At 48.9% G+C, this 17,060-nt stretch overlaps 1 protein-coding gene across 7 annotated transcripts in view; it reads right to left on the reverse strand.

Moving 5' to 3' along the window:
- The window catches only part of SSBP2 (single stranded DNA binding protein 2), an 836,850-nt gene that overhangs the window by 752,677 nt on the left and 67,113 nt on the right, over positions 1–17,060 (reverse strand). The window contains exon 1 of one of the 7 annotated variants that reach the window (XM_086960848.1): positions 10,057–10,335. The exons of 4 other annotated variants lie outside the window; for them this stretch is intronic. In XM_086960848.1, the coding sequence (XP_086816974.1) occupies positions 10,057–10,112 (56 nt within the window). In that variant the 5' untranslated portion in view covers positions 10,113–10,335. Of the gene's footprint in view, positions 1–10,056; positions 10,336–17,060 lie in introns of those variants that run through there. 2 more of the 7 variants (XM_086960846.1, XM_086960843.1) reach the window with 2 other exon arrangements.

Genomic DNA, 17,060 nt, shown 5'->3' on the forward strand with positions numbered 1-17,060 from the left:
GGGTGGGGGTGGAGGGCCTTTCGTTTCACACTAAGTACTGGTGAATAATCGGGAGGTGGGTGTGCAAATATCGGATCTGGTCCTGATTGGTCGACTACAGTTGGAACGGAGCCGGGCGTCCTCAATGTGAGCATTGGGTCATGCGGGGAGCTGGGGGGGTGAATTCAGTTTCATAGTTGTGTGGGTGTGTGATGTGTTGTGAGGGGTGTGTGGGGTGGCTGTGTACGTCCTGGCACCAGCAGGGGAAGGGCGGGTTGACAGGTTGGGTTGTTGTCGTTATCCTGCTCGTGGGTAGGGGAGGGTGGGTGTATTCTGTAAATGTTGCGATTCTGGGAGGAGGGGAGGAGGGGGGGGAATTGTTTAAGAAAGTTGTTTTAGGCATCATGTGCATCACTGTTCAGGCCCTTAGGAGGCGGTATTTTGGCAGCAGACTGCATGGCCCGGCTGGGCGATCACAGGAAACATGGGATACAAATTCTTAACTTGGAACGTGCGGGGGTTAGGCACATGTACCAAAAGGCATAAGGTTCTGTCCTTCCTTCGGAGGCATGGCATTTCTATTGCAGGTTTGCAAGAAACACATCTGAATGAAGAGGGTGCGCAAAAGCTGGCTAAAAAATGGCGAGGTCAGGTCTTTCATTCTTCTTTTTCGACGTATGCGCATGGGGTCTTGATCTGGGTAGCGCCCGGGGTCCCCCTCGCGGTACAGTATGCGGAGGCGGACATTGAGGGCAGGTACCTGCTGCTGAGGGTGAAGTTGAATGTCAGGGACCTTACACTACTTAATACATATGCGCCTAATGTAGATGATGCGACCTTCTACCCACAAATGCAGGAGGTCTTGGTATCGGACTTGGATAGTCCTCTCCTATGGTTTGGGGATTTTAACTGTATCTTGGACCCCGTCCTAGACAGACATCCTCCCCGAGCAGGGACGAAACCTCGCATGACGGCGAGACTACGCGAGGTCATGGCGAATTTGGAAGCAGTGGATGTGTGGCGTCAGGGTCACCCATCACAGAAACTGTACTCCTGTTACACTCCTACACACGACACCAATAGCAGGCTGGATAGGGTCCTTGCTGCAAATATGGACGCGTCGTATTCATTAAAGGTCACACATCTGGCCCGCTTCCTGTCTGACCACTCCCCGGTGTTGTGCGCTACGCAGGAGGTCGACCAGCCTTGCCGCCCCCGCACCTGGCGGATGCCTACGGACCTACTACAGGACCCAGTGGGTAGAGACCATGTGCAGACAACACTCACAAATTATATCGAGCTGAACTGGGGAGGGGATGACGTGCCCCTGTCGACAAAATGGGACGCCCTGAAAGCAGTGGTGCGGGGTGAATGCATGGCCCTTACTTATGGGGTCCGCCAACAGCTGACTCGCGAGCTGCGGGAAGCTGAGGACACCCTACGGACTCGACAGGCCTCACCAAATCCTGGGGAACCAGAATTGGCCTTGGAGCGGGACGCCCAGGAACGGGTACACGATATACTTACGCGCCTCGACAGATTTACACTAGGTCAATTTAGACAGCGTCTCCACAGGGAGGGGGACAAATCCGGCCGATTATTGGCCTGGATTTTGAAGAAAGAAACGGCCCCAGTTCGGATAGTTGCCCTGAGGGGCCCTGATGGGGTCATGGTGCATTCGGAATCCAATATACTCCTTGTTCTCAGAACCCACCTGCAGCAGGTGTATGCGGCGGATCCCCTGGTCACGGAAGCATCCTATCGGCCTTACCTCCAGGGAGTGGCTCTTCCGGCCCTTTCGAGAGAGGAAGCGGAAGAATTAGATAGGGCTTTGACCCTCCATGAAGTACGGGTGGCTATGGCTGGCCTACCGAGGGCTAAATCCCCAGGAGGAGATGGGTTTCCCTCCGAATTTTACCACACGTTCGGTGACGTCCTCGGCCCCCTCCTCCTCCAGGTCTTCCTTAAGGCACTGGAGGATGGATCTCTCCCGCCCACAATGTATCAGGGAGAGATCTGTATGCTTCTAAAGCCGGGTGGTGATTGTTACGACCCCGCGGCATTCCGCCCTATAACGATGATTAACACGGATGTGAAGATCCTGACCAAACTCTTAGCCGCTCGCTTGGCGCCACACATGGCCCATTTGGTTCACCAGGACCAGTGCGGGTTTATCCCCGGACGCAACACCACAAGGAATCTGCGGCGATTAACCCATATCATGCATGAGGTGCGTGGCAGGGAGGATCCCCAGGTACTGGTTTCAATAGACTTGGCCAAAGCATTTGATACAGTTAGCTGGGGGTACCTGTTAGAGGTGCTTCAGCGGGTGGGATTGGGGCCCGTGTTTCGCAGGTGGATCCAGATATTGTATCGGGCGCCTCGAGCCAGAGTCAAACGTGGGGCTGCACGATCTGAAAATGGGCGTTGGAGAGGGGCACACGTCAGGGATTCCCCCTCTCACCGCTCCTGTTCGCACTGGCAATTGAGCCATTAGCGGTGGAAGTCCGTACCACGATGTCTCAATGGGGAATCAAAGTGGGGAGTAATGTACACACGGTGTCCTTGTATGCAGACGATGCTCTGTTTTATTTAACGTCTCCGCGGGAAGCGCTACCGGTTTTGCTGCGGCTGCTGGACCGTTTTGGTTCAGCCTCGGGCCTGCGTATCAATGCAGGGAAGTCCCTGATATTCCCCCTAGCGGGATGTAATATGGACGTGCGCGGGGACTTACCACACCTAGGACTGCGGTGGGAACTGGAAGCCTTCCGCTATCTGGGGATACAGGTGGCGTCGTCAGACGAACAGCTGCTGACCCGTAATGCGGATAGGGTGGTTCACTCCTTACAACAATCGGTGTCATTCTGGAACACCCTGCCCCTATCCCTAATGGGACGCCTGGCAGTGGCAAAAATGGTGATGCTGCCGAGAGTGCTATATGTATTGCAGAATTCGCTGTGCCCACTTCCCCCGCGGATATTCCGCACTCTTAATACACTTCTTACGTCCTTACTCTGGGCGGGCAGGCGTAGTAGAGTTGCCTTGCACACGATGGTCCGGAGCTGGGAGGAGGGGGGGTTGGAGGCGCCAAGGTTTGACCTTTACTACTATGCAGCTCAGCTGTTGCCAGCTGCCAGGTGGTTCGCAGACTCAGACACCTGGGAACTGCAACTCCTGGCAGGGAGTGCGGACGAGAGAACGGTACAGATGGCCCTGATGCGCGGCAGGGGTGCAGATCTGCCATACGTAGTGCGCCACACCGCAGCAATTTGGCAGCGGTTTGTGGGAAAAAGTCCTACGGAGGGCCCCCTTTCACAGAGAGCTGCCGATATGGATCATGGCCCCAGTGGTGGACATGGAGGTACATATGCCATTCCATGACTGGAGAGCGGGTGGATGCGAGTTATTAGCTGACCTTTACCCGGACGACACGTTTCTATCCATCGAGCGGGCGACGGAGACGTTCGGACTCGGCGAAGGACAATTCTTACACTATAGAGGCCTTCAAGCAATGGCGCGGGATACTTGGCCTCAATTCCCTGACGTGCCCCCGGTGTCCCATACCCTCAATATTATCCTTTCCTGTGGTAGGGGCAAGAGGCTGATAGCCCTATTGTACTCAGCCATGCGGCAGGACTCCACCCCACCGGTCCCCCCGGCGTGGGCGGCCTGGGAGACTGACCTGGGGATTGCTTTAGACCCGGCACAGCGCAAGCGCATAGGCACTCTCACCCGAAAGGTGTCGTGCACTGCACGGTTTAAATTGACACACTTTAACTTTCTACATTGCACATATGTGACTCCGGTTACCTTGAGACGTATCTCCCCGGACAAACGGGATGACTGCCCTAGATGTGGCGCGGCAGGTGCGTCCTTCCTCCATCTGGCGTGGGACTGCCCGTTAGTTAAAGCCTTCTGGCAGTCAGTGGTGGCGCACATTGGCACAGTTACTGATCTCCGGATGGAGCTGACCCCCCTTCATTGTTTATTAGCTTTGGTCCCCAAACCCAAGAAGTGTAATCGGTCGTACAAAATGCTACAACTACTTTTAGTTTTGGCAAGGAGAAGGGTGGCAATTACATGGATGGGACAGAGGGCCCCGGAGGTGTCGCAGTGGCTTAGGGATGTGGGGGAATGGTCCCTAGCAGAGGAAACCTTCATGCAGAACGTGCGTAGAGATGTAAAGCTACAGGACGACCTGCTTGCGTGGAGAATGATGCGAGTGGTGGGAGCGATCGCCGAGGATTCAGATGGCACGAGTGCGGAGTTGTTCACCCCTGGGGATACAGGGTCTGAGGATGAGGGTGGAGGGGAGGGAGAGGGAGGGCAGTGATTTGGGGGAGTGGCTGGCCCTTCACGCATGTATATGATACAATTTGGAGAAGTTAGGTTTTGGTACCTGAAGGTTTCATTCCTAATCAGGGTAATTATTGCTGTCTTATCTGCCGCTAGGAGTGCCATAATGAGGTGAACGAACTGCATACACATGTCTGTCATTACTGCCAAGGTTTTTGGGGGGGGTTCTATAGGGGAGTTACCTGCATAACATTAAAAAAAAAAAAAAAAAAAGCAGATCAGAATATCCTGCCGCACAGTTGCATTGCTAGGTTCACTGCCAGTTCTACATGCTACCACCTACCGCCGCCCGGCCTCCGGGATGTGGGCTGATGGGCCGTGTGCACAGCAGCATGTTGCGTGGCGAAATGTCGTTATTTTATTGGAGCTGTCGGCACAACTGTTTGTATGCTATAACTGTCTGCGACAAAAATAAAATTTAAAAAAAAACAAACGTTCTATCAGTCATTACACCATAGCTCTGTGGTTATCTATAGGCTATATGGATGCCTAAATTCCGACAACATTCTATCAATCATTACATGTGCAAGGGGACCTTCTCGCTCACTGGGAATCAGGACGAAGCTTATTTTTATACAGATTGTAGAAATGTGTCTTGCCATTTAGTTATGAATTGGGTTTGTAGAGATTTGTAATCCAAAGTTTTTAGTGCCCGGGCAACATGTAATGAACTCAGACTATATAGTAACTTGCTCCACCCTAAATTTAAACACCAATAAAATTAAAACATGCTTACCCCCACCCAGGGCTCGAGTCGGGGTACCACGCGGGTGAATGGCGTCCCCCCACTTATTTTACCGGGTGGACATCGTCCCCCCCAGCCCAAAAGCTGGCCGCATTGAGCATGTCCAATTCCAACAAGCAGACTGCTGAAAGGAACTCGCCACAGCAAATACCAAGCCACACCTGCGCATCGATGCGGCGCAGAAAGCGGTTGTACGGAGGAAATAAGTCTACTGGTAATAGACCCACACCAGGAACATATTGACAGCAGTTCAGAACATGTCCTTCTTCGCTCTTCCAGCTGACTGGTAGCATGAACTGCTCATTACAGACACTATAGACACAGACAGCAGACACTAGATACAAAGGCACTGCTCACGTAATGACGCAGTAAGCAATATATCCGGGTAAACTGTATCACAGAGATTTATTATTACACGTCGACACACATTGGGATACATTACAAGTAGAAATTATCAGTCCATACCTGCCTTCATACACTACATTCCAGTGTTTTAACGTAGCCCCCCCCCCCCAAGTGAACCGGATCTCCCTGTAATTAGAGGAGACTACCTTTTGTGACGTCACTTCCTGTCTGTCGTGACGTCACAAGAGGAGACTACCTTTTGTGACGTCACTTCCAGTGACACCACCTAACTTGGAGCATCCCCCCCATTTCTTTTTTAGGTCGATCCTAGAGCAGCGCATGCGCTGCTTGCTAGGCTCCACTTTTAGTAAAGGGGGTTTTCAAAGTGCTACCTTTGCCGGCCACCAGCTTGCTGTTGCGCGCAGAACGTGCACAGCTGCCAGGCTTTCTACAGCGCGTGAATCCCTCCCCTACCCCCTCCCTCCTAGTCAGCCTCAGCGGGTGCTTTTTCTCCTTTGATCCCTAGCTTTCCCTTTCTCAGTGTCTCCCTTTCCCTGCCTATTACAACTGCGGTCGCACCACTGTGCCCGCCCCCACTCCCTCCACGTAGCGTTTTGTTGCACAAAACAACGTTGTGAAGTAGAGCAGCTCCCAGGCGTTTTGTGAATGTATTTTCAATCCGTGGGGATTTTGCTTATGTCGGCTTTACTTTCAAGGAGGGGGCGGGGGAGAGAGAGAAGGTAAACATTATTCAGCAGAAGGACCGGTGCCAACTGGCAGGACACTGGGTGCTTTACGTTTACTGTCTCGCGCAGGAACCGCGCTTCAGTCCAGTGTTTCTGCAGCATAAGTACACACCCACGTGAACTGAGCACAGGCAGACGTGCCTTTTACTAAGGTGGAAGTGCTTGTCATTTTCCACGTGCTCTTCAGCTGTGTAGGAGTACGGCGACTGCAGCCAAGAAGCCCATCTGAATGAACAAGCTATTTAGCATCTTTTTTTACAACTCTAGGTGTGTGTTAATTCTTATACACAAATCTCACGTGCCTTTGATCTCCATAGATCCGATGGAGTCTGGTAGATTTACTGATTCAGTCTTAGCACAGGTCTAAACCATGTCATAGGATGAATACAAAACTAGCTGCCAGATTACCCCATGTCAGGCGTGACACCGTGAGCAAGTACTGGCTTTTCAACCAGCATCACTTTTCATACTTTGTTTTTATAGCGTTATCACAACATTGTTAAACGTGGAACTACATGTCTCAGAATGCAGGGGCAGTGGCTAAAAACCAAGGACTGCCCAAATGTGCCACATGGGTCCACTTGGTGACTACAGCACATACCCGCTGCAAATGCATAATCGCGTGCACACCTAGTAGAGGGGTGGCGGGAGAGAGGGAGATGTTTTATTCGTGGTATCAAAAATTACTTTAAGCTCAAACTATTGGCGTGGTAGTGCAATATTTAATTCTTAGTGAGATTCACTTTTTATGTTTTCATATGCCATTTTTAAATGCAGACTTTCAAGAAGGATCGGCTGTGCATCGTGTGTGGTTTAAGAAAAGCAATTACTTGAACGTTAGTGTATATCAAGATTTATAGCTCACCAGATCTGTTCTCCATGCGCCATGCCTTCTACTGCACTGGGAATCTATTCTAACAACCGTGCAGCCTTATAATGAGCTTTGCTATCCCACGCATGAAGTGATGGCTATGAATGACACACTATACATATCTGAGAAATTCATATCCGAAGGGATGGGTGAAAATTGTATAAAATGTATACATTTGTTGAATATTTGTATTTATTATTATTGGACTATGTTGTTTGTAGGTACTACGCTGTAATAGCAGGCCTGTATGAAGCTGAAGAGATAATCTCTTCCACCGCAACAGCCAACATTGCAGGCCCGGGGAGTTCAGCTAGCCTTACTTAGATCATTTGCATTTTGATACTGGTAGTTTTACTTTTGAATGAGGCACTACAATTCCTAGAAGGCAATTTAGAAGATGTGCTCTGGCTGTGGTAGTATGATATGGGGCAGTCAGTACCTTTTGTCAGAGATGCAAAGCACCAGCCCCACTGGCTCTGCACAACGAAAAAGCCATCCACATTCTAAATATGGCATGTCCTTAAGTCTTTTGGGGTTTTTTGTAAAAAAAATGTTTGCATATTTGCATGGTTTTTGCAGTGTCCTTCCTTCTGTGTATGCATGTGCTGCATGGCTAAACACTTAAAAGGTCCCAAAGGTGAGACCTATTGGCTATGCCAATGCTTGTTAGGACGTATGCCCTCCCCCACCACAGACTAGTGCTCAATATGTATAAAGGCATGATCGGAACTCCCCCACTTCCTCCCAACTAAACCAGCGCCCCCTTTCTTGTTCTAGGATGCAAGCGCACGAGGAGCCGCGTGTTGAAATGCCCGCCCCCCACCGCCGCCCTGGAGATGGGCAACAGGATCAGACACACCTCCGGTACAGCTGTTAGTAAATCTTAACAGCCAATCACTTAATTCACGGTATAGGCAGGTACCATCCATACATCATTTTGGAACTGGTCCATTATCTTTAGTTGACCCCGATCAGGCGGAAAAATGAGATTACTCTACACTGGGGGTATGAGTTTCTCTGGTGACATTTATCATGTCACGGTAAACTGCAAACGAAGAGGCGGAAACTACTGATGGCCTCGCTGTCTGAAGCCATGAGAAAACAATCTAAAAAAAACAGAGGATGAGCTCATCCGTTATGCAACCGCTGGCTTCTTTCGTGCGATAAGCTGTTCGGTGGTACACCTTCAGCAGTGTTGTGTGCGCCTAGGAAGGAAAAGGTGCTTTGAAACCCTCAAGGATAAAATAAATGAAATCTATGTGGTTTGCCTGGGTGTCATGCACCGGTGTGCAACCTTCTTGGTGCCCCGCTCAGCCCCTCCTGATTACCTTACTATGCTTTGTATCAGAGCTGTGAAAATGGCATCAGAGTTCATCTTTCATGTTGTGGTGTACCTCTGCAGAAAGAGCAGCTCTAAACGGGGTTTACCAGGGGGCGGGGGTCTGCCAGGCACGTGCAAACCTTGTGCGGCGAGCATGAGGAGGAGACCCGGAAACCCCAATAGCAGCGCATGGGTCGGTGTTCCCTGTGCAGACAGCCTAAACCGGCTGTGAGCATTCCCCGAAAGCTAGGGCAGACTGTATAATTTCACCTCCGCCCCTAAGTAAATTGAGGGCGTGTAGTTCGCCATGTGCAGGTAGCAGAGACAACTCGCGAGCAGAGCTTCTTTCCAGTGCAAGGGGAGAGTTTGTGTGGGGGGTGTGAGCTCCAACTCAACGCCCATGTGTCCCATACTATGCAGGAACCAAAGGCACGCAGTGTTTGTGTGCAGAAACTAGAGGCAGATCAGTATGTCTGCGCTTCATACCTCTTCCTTCCTGCGCAGGGAGGATCCAGCCCCCCTCATGGCCAGAATAAAAGCTGCTTTGCGTGCTCCTCGATTTTGCGCTGGAAACCTTCACCACACTAATAAACGAGCAATGCCTTGAGTGCAATACAATCCCGTCAAGAAAAGTGCGAGGAGTGTAGCGCCTCAGAGCACAATTTTCGATTCAAAGTACAATGTTTGATTTACTATTTCATCCAACACAGGCGACTGATCGACGATTAATTTTATCGCTGTAAAATGTTATCGGTCAAATACACAATATTAAGGCAAACCAGTTACATCCCGCCTCACTGATCTCTAAATATTTAATGAGTTTGTAATGTCCCACGGAGGGTATGCAGACAGGGAGGCAGGCAGTCGTGTAGAACAGAAAGCGACACTGGCTTATTTCACAGCGGGCGCTGCACGCCGCCTCCCGTGTTACGCAAGTTCTGACAGCTTCGGGAGCTCTGGTCTGACAGGCGATGCTGCAGCGACTACTTTCCCGGCAGCACTCAGAGTAAACTGCATGTGCCTTAAGTTCATGTTGCACGAACAGCAACTCCATGGCTGTCCTCCTAGCTGTCAAACTGCGAGCGCCTATGATTGTAAAACTCAATGAAGCGTTATGGGGGATAGTAGAAAAAAGTACGCACAGAGTTTACTGCAGTGACCCAGAAATACTTTGTTTCTCCTTTGTAGCATGTAAAACAATCTCAATTATCTCACAAACCAATCGGTCGTTCCAAAAATAGGCATTTGTCCATATACTACAGTAATCAATGATATCCCAACAAATACATACATCGCCCAAATACACGAACCAGTCCTTGGCGCTTTGTTAGATAAATGCCACTGCTGCCCAGTCAATATACGAGTCCCCGTCTTTAAGCAAGCATCAAGCCTGTAGAATAAATCTCCTGATAAATTATATATTTGAATACAACTAGCCCCTCACGACACTCCCACCGGACCCCCCTCCACTTTAAAATACACAGAATGTATGCCTGCCTGGACCTGCTGCGTGTCCTGGAGCAGACACGGTCTCGCTCCAGGTGCACAGGTCTTAGGTTTGTGAACATGTGCCCAGTGGACGCAGCTTCACTGTTGCGGCAGCCGGCAGGGGTACATAATGACCCACTGCACCAAGACGCACACTGGCGGTATGCGCCCGACCTCCCCAGCCCCGCCGCCCAGTGGCACTCACTTCTCGCGGGCCTGGCTGTCGGACGGCACGCCGCCGCTCTTGCCTTTGCCGTACATGCTGCACGCAGCGCCGATTGGCAGCACCTGTCAGCCGCTCACAGCCTCCCCGGGAACAACCCCGTCGCCATGGCGACCAGAAGCAGCGTTGCCAGCTATTGGCTCGCGATCTACCAGTGTCACGCCTCTTTGCCTTGGTAACGGCAGATGACCGACAGCTTTGACCAGGAGAGGATGGAAGTAGAGACAACAGTGAAGCAGCCCGCCTCCTCCTCCTTCACCTACCTCCTCTCGTCCTCTCCCCCTCCCCTCCCCCAGCCTCCTCCTCCTTCTCAGCTCATACCCCTCCCTTTCCTCTCCCAGGCTCAGGGGGAATTTGAAACTATTCTAGACAGATTTTAAACAACTGGCTGTTCAGTGAAGCAAGCTCCACTCCCCGGCCTGGAAACTGCTTCACTCAGAGAGGGAGAGACACAAAGCAAGGCCTGGAGCCAGGCATCTGGAGTTGATAATACCACTACCTACCCTTGAAAAACACAAAATTATCCCCCGCCCGCCACAACCCCTCACACAGACATTACCCTCTTGCGCAGGTTGCATTCCACCCTACACCGTAGTGAAGGCTTACCGAGGCCTCACACACCTAGAATTAGCACATCGTTCCCTGTATGCCCAACACCTTGTATAGAGTTAGGGCTTACATGTAACAATAGGTGCATTTTGACCGTCCTGTCCTACAGAGCGCCCTTGGGTGTGCATCTTACTCTTTGCACAGCCAGTGAGAGGATGCAATGGAATGTACTAAAGCAACGAGTGCTCTCATGCAAGTTAACAGTGAAGTGGGGGTGAAAATCTTCGTTGGGGTGTACTGTACAAGATTACTATGATTTAAAGGTGACCACGGGTCCAGCAATGTTCCGATTACACAGGAGCAACACTGAGTTCCTTAGTACGAACAAGGCTTAAGGGCGTTAGAGCCAAAATTACTAAACACAAATAATGAACAAAAGCAACTGAACAAGCCATATCCGCAGAACACAATTAGGTTACAAACTGTAGTGGTAAAGGTCAATGCGCCATTAGAGGCATGGGCACTGAAATCAGCTCTAGCAGCCCTGTAGTGTTTTTTTTTTTAACGTGGCCTGAAAATTAAGTTAAGTCAAAGAAAGGGACAGGAGGCGTATTTCCCACTCAAGGAGGAGTGGGGAGGTCCAGCATAAAGGAAGCCTCAGTAGATACAATACAAAAATGGTTCTGCTCTGCTCCTGTATATGAAAGCTGGTGATTGGAGAGATAAAAAGGGTATATATAAACATTTTAACCAGTTAAAGGAAGATTTGGGGTAAAAGTATAACCCTAATGTGCAATACTATATATGCCTTTTTTCAATAATGGTAGATAGCTTATATAATTCTTTTGTATAGGTCCTGAAGAATCGCAGGGTTAATATACCATTAGCGAGAAACATGTTGACCCACACACTATAACAAGGACACGATTACAAAAGAAAACTCTTCGGGCAAGTGCCTTGTACACTGTTCTTAATTAGGACAGGAAACCCCCAGAATAAAAAGTTGTCCTTCTAGGTACTCCCAGTCTTATTTTACTTCACTACACTGCATCAACACAATAAACGGCCCCATACCCGCACTTCACCAGACAGCAGTTGGATAGAAGATCTCTGACAAAGAGCCCCTTTTTAGGGAGCCCGTTGGGATTGCACCGCCGCCCCAACGAGGAGCAGCCCAGATGATGAAGCATGACACCTGAAAAGGTGTGTGAGGGCATTATGACCCCACATATGGATCCCCACCTATGCCCTTTCTAGGGTACAGTGAGATCCAGTCGCTTTGTGACACCAACTATCACCTTTTAGAGAGGAACAGCATAAAACCCATTTTTGTACTGAAAATTAAGTGCCTTGAACGTCATGCAAATGTGTAACTGCTCATCAGTCTTTGGGCTTCCTCTCCCTACAATTGGGTATAATTTGGTTACAGTGGCACAGTGCGCATGGCATGCGCAAAAGATTCTGTGTGCAAGCACAGAGGCAAAGAATGTAAAGAAGTACCCTTTAAAGGACACAGTGGAAACCATCAAGGGATTTATTAGAAGCCCTCACTCACCAACATGGTTGGTGACATGCTTCCTCATCGGGCCCACCAGGAGAAGCCGAATGCCTCCCTGGTGTGCTACAACGCCAGATTACTGCGGAGCTGGATTTTGTGACAGTGATGTGCAAAGTGATGTTAAAAATGTCTGAAACTGTACCAACCAAAAAGATGTTATTCAATGGTCAGTTTAGACATAGTTAAAAGGTATGTGTGGGAACTACCACAAATTATGATGGGAGTTTCCACTTAAAGTGGGGTCAACATGTTTCTGCCCTTAAGTGTTGGGATTACATGGGCATTCGTCAGGACCGTGTAGCGTGTACCTCGACGGTATGGGCGCGCTAAGGCCCACCCTAACCAGAGGACGTGAAAGTTAAAAAATTAAAAAATTGCTTTATGTGTAAAAAGGTGCAAGAAGAACACAAACCACAAGTTGTGGGCATTGCCTCCACTCAGAGGAACCTGTGTATTCTGGAATAAAGAAACAAACATACATATAAGACAAAACATATACTTAATGGTCGATCATTAGAAAGACGATTGTCACGACAGTCTCTGCGTTAAAGAATGCTGTGAGTTGGTCTGGAGGTAGACCTTGTGCCATACGTCTATTTTAGTCAACAATGGAACCAATTACACTCTTCTCACCGAAGACCCTACCCCAGAATTGAAAACACGGATCCATAATCTAGTAAAAGAAGCAGAAGAAAACGGATATATCTCAAAGAATGAGGCATCCTTTCTAATGGCAGGCGGCAGCACAATTCCGACTTCTATACCTTGCCGAAAACTCAAAAACAAAACTCCACCACCAGGGAGACCCATAGTGTCAGGGATTGGATCCCTGTTGGAACCCTTGTCTACCTTCTGTGACCATTACCTAAAACCTTTGATACAAAAGAGTACCACATGCCTCAAAGACACTAAGAACTTGCTACAATTGCTCGAACAAGTCACTTTTGACGAAAACTCTATAACCCTTGTAACGCTCGACATCGAGAGTTTATACACAAGTATCCCCCAAGACGAAACTCTAAAAGTTCTAGCCACAGCACTAGACTCTATCGTCTGGGAATACCAAACACCAAAATTCTTCATACTCCAATGTGCGACGATAGCCCTTAAAGAAAACTACTTTAAACATAAGGGCAAACTATACCTGCAAACTACTGGAACTTCGATGGGCAGCACATTTGCTCCCAGCGTAGCAGGCTTGTATGTCTATGACTTTGAATCCAGACATATTATACCATGTGACAACCCTTTTTTCTCCTCCATAGGACTATGGAGGAGGTATATTGACGACATCCTCCTAATTTGGAAGGGCAGTCAGACATCCTTGGAGCTTTTTCTGAACCGGATAAACACCCTGGATACCTATCTCAAATTTACAGCACAGTTACAGTAAAAAAGAAGTCATTTTTTTGGATGTGGAAATCACGGTGAGTGGCAGATCCTTGACCACAAAAACACATTACAAACCCACAGCAAAGAACAACCTCTTGGAATTTTCAAGCTTCCATCCTAGACCACTTAGGGAGAACCTTCCCTACAGTCAATACCTCAGAATACGCAGGAACTGCAGCAGTGTCACTGATTATAAGAGCCAGGCAGCAGATCTAACACAGAAACTAAAATCAAGAGGCTATCCGACAAAAATACTTGAAAAGGGCAACAAACGGGCCAGAAATCAACCACGTGAGGCCCTTTTAGAGGATACCATAAAGGAAGCTGCAGAAATACCATTAACATGTGTCACCACTCACAGCAGCCTTTCAAACCAGATGAAAAAATCTGTGAATAAACACTGGAGTATAATCAGGAGCAACAGAAAAGACTGGCAAAAACCACTCTTCTCTTTTAAAAAAGCTACCAGCCTCAAGGACACCCTTGTCAATACACGACCCAAGATTGACAAACCCGACCAAAACTCTGGATCTATTACCAATGCATGGGGCCTTTCACCAATAGTAGGGCACTATCCATGCTCCAATTGTAGTGTGTGTCATTTGACGACACACACAAAACAACTTCACTTGGAACCAGGGAAAACTTGGATTCAAAAGAAACACACAAATTGTAATTCAATGAACGTCATATATCTCATCACCTGCACATGCGGGAAGAGATATGTTGGAATGACTACTCGAAAAGTCAAACAGCGTATCTGCGAACATCGCAGCAATATCAGATGCCGAAAAGTGACAACAAAACTGAGTGAGCACTTTATCCAACAAAACCATACACCCAATGATCTAAGATGGACTATCATAGAACAAATCAACTCAGCAACAAATACTGCCAGCATATTATTTGAGAAAGAACAACGCTGGGTGTATAGACTGGGCACACATCTAGATGGCCTCAATGACCAGATCCCTTGGTCCACAGTAATGAAACGCTGACTTCCCCCTCATGTACAGAGACCATCAAAAAACATTCCTTCCAGGAATCTAACTGCCTATGATGAAAGAGTCGGGTTTTAGTTCCAGCTCCCTACCCCTATACGTGCGGTATTGTATATTCTGCAATCATACCAAGTGGTTACAGTGACTAACATTAAGCGCTCCCAAGCTTATCACTTCCACCTTCAACTGGACCCATGTCCTTTGCTCGAATAACAGCCTTTTCTCTCTCTCTTTTTTTGAATTTTTTTTGAATTCCAATCCATCCTTTCATTTAAAGCACAAACGGCACTAATAAATGTATGGCTGCCGTTGATCCTTCCCTTGGTCTAAATCCAACTTAATAGACAAATTGTCTTTCCCGGGGATTCTGTCTCTAGCAAACCACTGATTTGCTTACTCACTCGGATGGTCCAAGCCTCGCCCCAATCCGGCACCTTGATTGGGCCACAAACGAGCTTGCTTCCCAAGCCTCGTTTTGATGGCGGCTCTCTGATTGGCTGCCTCACGTCCCTCACGTAACCCGGCCCCCGCCGGAACTCCACATTAGCTTTCTCGGCGCTTCGACCCACATCCACGGGGTCCGGAGCAGGAGAAGCTAGGTGCCGAGCGGGTGCTAGGCGTTGCGGGCGTAAGGATCCTTCGCATCACTAACCACGAGCTAAGTAATTGTTCTGTTTGTCACTACTTGTTGGGCGCGTAAATTTACGAAGCTTTCCTTTACCTACAGGATGTGCCATAGTCGCCTTCACCCCCCTCCCGAGACCCATGGGCGTGGAACTTTCTGAACACAAGTGAGATCTTTAAACCCTACACTTGTGTTACACTAATTCCTTTAGGAATTAGCACTTCCGGCCGTATAGAAATGGCTCATTGATCACTATCCACGAGTGCTGTACATTTAGCCGCTCTGTCAAGTGGCTTGTATACCTTTCGCCATAGTGCATGCGCACACGTCTGTAATGCCCTCTTGGGCAACAATACAGCGCTTCTGGCACTAAAATAGACGTATTGCACAAGGTCTACCTCCAGACCAACTCACAGCATTCTTAAACGCAGGGACTGTCCTGACAATCGTCTTTCTAATGATCGAGCATTAAGTAAATGTTTTGTCTTATATGTATGTTTGTGTCTTTATTCCAGAATACACAGGTTCCTCTGAGTGGAGGCAATTTCCACAACTTGTGGTTGTGTTCTTCTTGCACCTTTTTACACATAGAGCAATTTTTTAACTTTCACGTCATCTGGTTAGGGTGGGCCTTAGCGCCCCCATACCGCCGAGGTACACGCTACAGGGTCCTGACGAATGCCCATGTAATCCCAACACTTAAGGGCAGAAACATGTTGACCCCACTTTAAGTGGAAACTCCCATCATAATTTGTGGTAGTTCCCACACATACCTTTTAACTATGTCTAAACTGACCATTGAATAAAATCTTTTTGGTTGGTACAGTTTCAGACATTTTTAACATCACTTTTCACAACACTGTCACAAAATCCAGCTCAGCAGTAATCTGGCGTTGTAGCACACCAGGGAGGCATTCGGCTTCTCCTGGTGGGCCCGATGATGAAGCATGTCACCAACCATGTTGGTGAGTGAGGGCTTCTAATAAATCCCTTGATGGTTTCCACTGTGTCCTTGAAAGGGTACTTCTTTACAGTCTTTGCCTCTGTGCTTGCACACAGAATCTTTTGCGCATGACTCTCTTCCTTTGTTTTACATACTCAACCCGGGGGACTAAGAGTGCCTCCTACCCTCTCTCTCTTTTTGATTCACGACAGTGAGCATGGCACCCACTTAGAGCGTCAACTGCTACAACAAAGTGATGGATATTGCCAGAGGTATCCCAGACCACTCACCAATTGCAGTAGTGCAGTAGTGTGGCTCACTGGTTAGAGTGCAGTAGTGTGGCTCACTGGTTAGAGGCGGCAGACCCGAGAGCAGAGGACGGCCCGGGACCAGGGTTCGATTCCCGACGCGGCAGGTTTCTGGACCAGGGTCAGCGGACTCGATAATTCTCTCGCCTCGGTGCCCACTCTGATCAGCGATCACACTCGGCAACTCTGGGCATAAGCTTGCCTCATCTGCACTAACGGCCCCACCAGACCGCCGGGGATGCCTGGTCTCACCCTGGAGATACCCATTAAGGGACCATCTCTCAGGGAAGCCAGGAAGGGTTTCGCAGCGGTCGAAGCGCGGAGATACTCCTCCGGGAGTCTATCCTAGCGCTATATAAACCCACAATTAATTAATTAATTAATATTGGTTACGATGCACGGGGGGGACTTCGTCTGCCACAAATTGCCCTTACGATTAATCCCTGGGCACTAAGAATCACACATATCAAGGCAGAATTGCTGGGGACGTGGCCAAGCAGGCTGCGATGGTGGCAGTGCCTTGCTGAAGCTCCACGGCGGGCGGACAAATTACCTGCATTCCAGCGTCATCCCTGGTCACAAAATCCCGAACCTCTGGCTGCCGGACCCC

The sequence above is a fragment of the Lissotriton vulgaris genome, chromosome 3_1, assembly GCF_964263255.1.
Source record: "Lissotriton vulgaris chromosome 3_1, aLisVul1.2, whole genome shotgun sequence".
In the NCBI taxonomy this organism is placed as follows: Eukaryota; Metazoa; Chordata; class Amphibia; order Caudata; family Salamandridae; genus Lissotriton; species Lissotriton vulgaris.